This window comes from Solanum dulcamara, chromosome 3 (assembly GCF_947179165.1).
Source record: "Solanum dulcamara chromosome 3, daSolDulc1.2, whole genome shotgun sequence".
Lineage (NCBI taxonomy): Eukaryota > Viridiplantae > Streptophyta > Magnoliopsida > Solanales > Solanaceae > Solanum > Solanum dulcamara.
In genome coordinates this window covers 4,692,735-4,700,346 of record NC_077239.1, presented here as the reverse complement: position 1 = coordinate 4,700,346, position 7,612 = coordinate 4,692,735, and the positions used below count along the sequence as shown (strand labels likewise).

Here is a 7,612-nt window from a genome sequence, read left to right as displayed (position 1 = left end):
TATAATGTCATATTACTTGATTTATAATTAAATATTTATATACGTTTAATAAAAATTTTAATATAATTATAAAATTTAAACAAAAGAGTTATTGAATTCATCCAAACCTGAAAAGGAGTAATCTACCTCCATCCATGATTGGGAATTTGATTTAGAGTTGGAGATTGAGAATGAATAGTTTATGATCGAGAGCGCTTCCCTTTTAATGGGTCTTATATATGACGCGGATTTCAATTAATCATCGCCCTAAAGCAGGTACCATGACAGTCGTGGAGATACATCACATTTCTCCAAAAGAAAAACAAACGCCCACCGTGGGGCTCGAACCCACGACCACAAGGTTAAGAGCCTTGCGCTCTACCAACTGAGCTAGACGGGCTTATTGACAAGTTCTATTATTATTTATATTTTAACTTTATTTCATACTCAGATATATTCCCTCAACTGATTTAGTGCATACTATTTTCTTATTAGTTTTTTTTTTAAAATAATACTTTTATGTATTTGAAATAAATTTAACTTTAAACTTCTCATATTTTAATGGCATGATTTTATAGCAATAGAAAAGCGTACAATATATTATAACAGACAAATCTTAGCTTTTGGAAACTAAAATCTTTACATAAATGATAGTTGAGAAGTTAAGAAACAGATGTATACTCAAAAACATGTAGAAACGTTGGTCCAAAGAACAACAATATCATATATTTCATTGAAGTGATCAATAACTGGGAAATTAGGCCACAGTATATGTATCAATTATATATGTAAAAATAAATAAAATTGCTTTTATTTACAACTCATGGTCTCCCACTTATAGTATACAATATCTCAACAATATTCCACCCAAATCTGTACAGTCACAAAAATTTGTGAACAAATATATGTGCTCAAGATTCTTCTTTTATACTTTCTAGAGCATTTGACCAAACAATTCACATAATAGAATAAAATGCATAAAGTTTATATGTTGGACCAAATTTGTCAACCAAAATCTATGTATACCGCATATTACATAGCTTGAGTCAAAAGCAAAGAGTTCAATTGAACCACTGAACCCACCCTAGATCCACCTCTTTACGTATATATGTTGGACCAAATTGTCAAGCAAAAGCTATATATACTGTATGTATACAATATACGTAGGTCAAGTCAAAACAAAGAGTTCAACTGAACCACTGAACCCACCCAAGATCTGGTTTTGTACGTATATGTGTTGGACCAAATGTGTCAAGCAATGCATGGAAGCTGAACAACATGAACATCAAATGAAAACCAGCTCTTCTAAAAGATCATTCAATATGAGATCCTCCAGCTCCAATCCACCACACACAGCATCAAATTGAAGGTTCATCCAAGTTTCATCTTTTGCTAGATCACGGCTCACAGCATCATCAATCGGTTGATCAATCTTCATTTCAGATTTGAGGCACAAGTTTATATCTTTCCACACCTCACAAAGGACATGGTAACCAACAGGCATCGTATGCATATAAGAACGACATGTTAACGACTTTGGCCAGTAGGAACATGATCTCTCATAAATTTGTAACAAGACCTCATTGATCAAACAAAATAAAAGTAGTTGATCACAAGCAACATCCTCTTGATGAAGTAAACAATATCCTTCCACTTCATCAAATAATGAAGGATTCACTGGTTTGTCAGTAGAATGCCATTTCCCTAGAAACTTATTTCCACTGAATCCAGATAGTTCTAGTACATCTTTTACATAATCGAATTCAGATTTATATCTTTTATCGACCTGAATTTGCAAAATTCTGTTCAGATCACTAGATGACAGTCCTTTTTTATCGGTATTAACTGCATCCTTTTCTGCACCTGTGGAATATCAGTAAAAATCATCGTGTTATTTTGGTAAAGAAACTGAAGACATGTACGTAATTTATAGAGATAAATGTCATAGCACGGATAATACATGAGATACATAAATGATTTACATGTTTTACGTAGAAAGCACCAAACTTTGGTCTGTTTGACATTTCATTTTTGACATCAGGACCAAGACATGTTTGGAATGTGTCCAAATTAATAGTGTATGTGTTACCAAATCATAAATGTGTGAGTTTATTCCAAGAGCAAAGTACTTCAAAATTGAAAAAACAGATACCAAAATTGACAAAAGTGTGTTTTTCCATGGAAAATGTACTGCTTTCATAGTGCAACTTAGAAGCCAAAAGATATTGAACGAAGGCTAGTAGAAGAATAACACTTGAATATTCATCAGTCTGCTTAGAAACAACAACAACGTCTAGTATAGTCTCACAAAGTAGGGTCTTGGAGGGTAGAGTGTAGCAGATCTTGCCCCTATCTCAGAGGTAGAGAGGTTGTTTCCAATAGAACCTCAGCTCAAGGAAAAACAAATCAAAGTAATCCAAAAAAAACGAAGTATCGGATGTGAAAGCATAACAAGGCATGCTGAACAGTAACTACAACTAAATAGTACGGTGATCAAAGTTCAAGAAACAACAGATAGATCAGTCTGCTTAGAAAAATAAATAAAATAAAATGGAAGACATAGAGAAGAATATATAGATTGCCTCGAATAAGATACCTTTGGCTGCCGAGAGCCCAGATGCACCAGAAGTAGCATTCTGAAAAATCATATCAGGCAGAGGAACAGGAATAGGTTTATCTAAGTTTGAAACAACAGGTGAGGTGCCCTTGATAATGTGTTCAACCGAGTTCTCGCGAGTCTTTAAGCCACCAAAGTCATCAAAACTCTCGCTGACATCAAGAAAAATTGTACTCTTGGAGTCTGAATAATAACCCTCTTCAGTATGGTTTTCTGAACCTAAAGGTTTATCTAGGGACTTCTGTTCATTGGACTTGGAAATCCCTACATATAAGTTGTTGCTCGATGTAGCTCTTTCTAGTGTATATGAGGATCCACGTTCAGGAGAGTCCTCAAGTTTGAAATAATTGTAATATCTGAGATCAGGCATAGAGAGAATCCTCTCGAGGCCTACAGGGCTACTTCTAGCCGGTGAAGGTGATCTAGATTCTCTAAAGCTCGAACGATCAGAAATGTGATGTTTTTCTTCCTTATAAAAGGATGAGTCGACTAATCGATTATATTTGTGCAATGACTCATTAACAGATGATGTTCTCCTAAAGGATTTCATTTCAGTCTTGGTAAATGGAGAATTGCAATGAGAAAAAGTACTTCCCTTTTCAATATCCTTTGATGATCTATGACCATGTGGAACCTTATGAAGGACAGCATCCATGACAATTCGATGTCTCTCCTTTCTACTCTCCTCGACTGCATGTCTTATTTTCTGCTTTAGATTCTTAAAACGATTGAGGATGAGTTTACTACTCTCGTGGTGTTTCTTTTCTACACGAGGTGAACAAGGAGAGACATTATCAAATGATTCAGCTCTTCGAATCAACACGTGTTTTCCAACATCATCATCATCATCGCTATTCAAATCCGTTGATGACACTGAGTGGCTATTAAATCCAGCAGAACCAGATACCTCACTGCCAACTTGTGACTGATCATCTTCCCCTTTTGCATAATGTCCACATTCCATCTTGTTCTTATGTTTCCTTGACCTGGCAGCTCTTCTTCCCCGTGATCTACGTGAAGGAAATGAAACCAACTTGCTAAAGCTGAGCATTAACTTGGATGAGTCCTTTCTCATGCTTTCTAATTCCATAGGCTCTTGCACTGCACTGTCGCGTATCATTTTTGGGGGAGGGTCTACTAGACTAGCAACAGAATATTTCTCCTTATAATTAGAATGCTCCAAAGTCTTGTCATTTATAGGAATTTCATGAGAATATTTTAGATCAGCAATGTCTAGATGATGAATAGAATTAGTTCGTTTGAGCTGTATAGGACAGGAGGAACTTCTCCGATGTCTGCCCTTTCTTTTAGACGTCTCTTCATGAGTAATCAAAGATCTTATCCTAGATAACATTGAACTTTTTGGCACTTGATTAGGTTCTTTGGTTTTCGACACAATCTGAAATGGCACAGTCGATATTCTAGTCAATTAGAGCACATATGTGTACATAATGTAGCAAGAAGCTGTCAACAGAGAACTCCAAAGCAGAAAATTGAAAAGCTCTTGGCAAGTTCTCGTATACTATCTTGCAAACTTACCGGGGAATTCTCAGCAGCAGTTGAATTATCTCCTAGATCTTCAACCACTGGAAAAGTGAAAATAATTAATAGTATGCATTATGCAACATACAACTTCACCATTCATAGGCTTAAAACTTTAAACAATGAAAGAAACTAGCTATTCAATCCTACATTAAGCCTCTAATAGTCGTTAGACGAACCACCTGTCCTTTTTCTCGGAAATGCTTTAGAAATAAAGATGATAGACTGAACATCTAACATGACATGATTAAGAGACTAATAAACATAATGTAGCATAGTGGAAAACTATTTTGTTTATCTTTTTCTTTGTTCTTTCCTCACCAGCAATTCGCTTTCCACTACCTTTCCTTTTGTGTGGGAGACGTTTCCTATGTCGGTTGTGATTCAAATTGTGAAGTATCCCCCACATACATCCCGGAGGATTTTCTGGATTGATACTAAGATCTTGGTGCTGCAAGCCCTTTGCCATTGTGTTATAGTAGAACAAAAATCGCCTTTATTCTGAAGGCCTAGCGAGTTCTTTTTTTTTTTCTTCAAAGGCGATTCCTTTCTTTCCTCGGTCTTCCTACACCTGAACCATATGTAGGAAGTCAATTAGCTATAACCAATATATGATCAATCAGAAAAAAATGAAACAAAATAACAACAATTCTGTTTTTTGTGTTATAACTAGAGAGTAAATAGTGAATTGAACTTCATTAAACTCTCAAAGATAATTGGCTTGAAATATCCTTTCAAATTTAGGGTAATATGATGTCAAATTCAATTTTTATTCAAACTTTCCCCATTTCAATTACATCTAATAAGATCTATTGTTTCATCTTCAAATCTCATAGTATGGGCATATCAAAGTGAACAGCTTAACCATCTATCAGTTGTTTCAAAATTAATGTACTTGGTATATGTGCTGGTGGAGGTAGCAAGACCCTGTGATATATGTTGAGGTGCGCGCAAGCTGCCTCAAACATCTCAATTATATATGAAAAAGAAATTAATACAAGACTAAGTTTGTCTAGACAGAAAAACGAATCAAAACGGTATCATTATTTGAAACTTCGTGTTTGAGCCCGAGGAGTGGAGAAATTTCAGGAAAGGAGCACTTTCTTTGCACTACGCGACACAAATTCAGATTAGTCGGACAGTGAGTATTACATACCGAGTGATTAAACCAAAAAAATAAAAAAATAACTTCCAATTTTGAGTCCGGGGAATGGAGAAGATCTAGGAAAGGAGCACTTCCTTGGCCCTACATGTCACGAATCCAAATTAGTTGAGGCCCGTGAGTTTCAAATACCAGATGATTAAATCAAAAAGAAAAAAAGCAACTACCCATTTGAGCTCCGAGAATGGAGAAATTCATGGAAGGGAGTACTTCCTGGCTCTATGCGGCACGGATCCAGATTAGTCGAGGCCAGAAAATTTCAGATACAAATGATTAAACCCAAAACAAAAAAAATTCCCATTCAAAATTTTCTTTCTAGCAAAACAATTTTCACATCCATACAATAAGATAAAAAGAGAAAAGGGGTTTAATTTTCCCTAAGATCAAGAGAACAATCATGGAAGAATCCAATAGGCAATGTAAATATAAGAATTGGTGCACTTACTGATTTTAAATTCTGAATTTGTCTCAAAAATATATAAAAGAACATTCTAATTAAAATATTATCATCATCGTCGTCGTCATTATAATATCTTAGTATATAAATTGAAGCTTCACAGACATGGTAGAAAGGTTGAATTCTTGCAGAGAAAGTGAAGGAAGAAGAAGGAAATGAATAGAAGGGAATTGGGAAAGAGAAAAAAAATATTTTTTTTAGTTTTGGCGCCATTTATCCGCCAACCGTTTTCCGTTTCTTTCTCTCAAATTAAAATGGATAAACTTTAGATTATTTTTTTTAATGATTATGATGTTTTTTTGTTGTTAAGAAAAGAATTTTTAATTAGGTGATTTGTGGATTACACGGTGTATGTTGTTGTAATAAAAGAATTTAACTAGGTGGTCAATTCACTACTAGAAACAAGGTTTTTTTCACCACGAATCATTGAGAAATTTATGTTATAAATCATGATTTTTCCACTAATTTATCGATGAGCCAACTCACTCAAAAAATACATAGTGAAAATTATCGATTCGTGTTTTATAAAGTGAGTGTATTGGTATTGAAGGTTTATGTGGAATCTCAAATTAGCAATTGTTGGAATTGGTATTAGAATGTAACATATTAAATTTGGAGTTAATTTGGATCAATTTTGAAGCAAAACGTGTTGGGTGAAATTTCCGTGATTCACCAAGAATTGTGAACAATGTTAATGGGCTTGTCGATCACATGCTAGTTTGGTCCACTAATCTTTGATTAGCCCGTTGGGCTGAAAATGCAGGCCCAAAATCCTGTACTCCCTTGTAGTATACATGTATTAGCCCAAAATGCAATCATTGTTCTTTCTTCGCCTTTCTATGTTTGATTGATGACAATTGTTCAAATATATAATACTAGGGTGTCAAATGAGTGGGTTGAATTGAAATTGAAGAGTTTAAAATGAGCTGAATTAGAAATCGGTTGGGTCATGGCTATTCATGGCCCGCCCAAATTAATTTTGGACTCAGATGGACTAAAAATAGGGTTGGGTCATAACCAGTCCAATTTGATCCCTCTAATTTGACCCGCTTAATCTCATGAATTTTAACATATTGTTATTTATCGTTTGTAAGTACAATTTGAATTCCAATTCAAGAAAATAAAAAAAATAATCTTGATTTTGAAGTAGAAAGACACCAAACACTATTCAATATGAGAACATACATTGCACTAGGGCAAAATAAATAATTTTAAATGGATTAAATTGGAGATTGAATTGAGCTCAATTGAACATTCTTTTTAAATAAGTTAAGACTTGAATAGTTTGATATTGGCCGTATTAAAATTATCTTGTGCGCAATCCATAAAATTTTGAACGGCTTGGACAGGTTGCTTATATTTGGGCTCATAATACTATGAGTAGGGATTTTTTTTTTCTTTTCAGAATGGCTTATTTGCTATTTATTTGATATGTTTTACTCAAGTTGAGAGATTTTTGGAAGCAGACTCTCTATCTTCACAAGATAGAAGTAAAGTCTACGTATACATCACATTCTCCAGACTTCACTTGTGAAATCTTATAGAACGTTAAGATATGAGATGTATAATGCATTATAAAAGTTTAGGGATAATACATATTTTTCCTCCTAAACTTGTTTGGATTTTCTAATAAAACAGTTCAACTTTGCCGAGAATCCTATAATTTCCTTATTATTAAGTAACCCTCTTTTCTAATTTTGATAGGTGAATGTTAAATAATGGGTTATGCACATCTTTCACTCTAAAGATTATTTTTGCAACTGTTTGATTCATATTCATACATTTCTTCAATAAAAATTGTACAACAACTTTCGATAGTTGAACTCAAAAGAAGTTTGTTGTGAAGTTGATTTAG

The 7,612-nt window shown here is 34.2% G+C and overlaps 1 protein-coding gene and 1 non-coding gene across 2 annotated transcripts; both read right to left on the bottom strand.

Moving 5' to 3' along the window:
- Nucleotides 1-306: 306 nt before the first annotated feature.
- Nucleotides 307-379, bottom strand: TRNAK-CUU (transfer RNA lysine (anticodon CUU)). The gene has a single exon. It is a non-coding gene; the product is annotated as a tRNA-Lys (tRNA).
- A 680-nt stretch (nt 380-1,059) lies between these two features.
- Nucleotides 1,060-4,926, bottom strand: LOC129882249 (uncharacterized). Its single transcript, XM_055956447.1, has 5 exons — nt 4,918-4,926; nt 4,460-4,589; nt 4,136-4,182; nt 2,576-3,995; nt 1,060-1,842 (listed from the first exon to the last, which is right to left on the bottom strand). The coding sequence occupies exons 1-5, from the start codon at nt 4,924-4,926 to the stop codon at nt 1,265-1,267; spliced, it is 2,184 nt and encodes a 727-aa protein (XP_055812422.1). The 3' UTR covers nt 1,060-1,264.
- Nucleotides 4,927-7,612: the final 2,686 nt, after the last annotated feature.

What these genes read in the sequence shown, in the direction of transcription:
- LOC129882249 (XM_055956447.1), bottom strand. An exon ending in TAGTGGAAAGCGAATTGCTG is followed by an intron (nt 4,183 to 4,459) that starts GTGAGGAAAGAA and finishes TCACTTTTCCAG; the next exon opens with TGGTTGAAGATCTAGGAGAT. An exon ending in TGGGCTCTCGGCAGCCAAAG is followed by an intron (nt 1,843 to 2,575) that starts GTATCTTATTCG and finishes GATATTCCACAG; the next exon opens with GTGCAGAAAAGGATGCAGTT.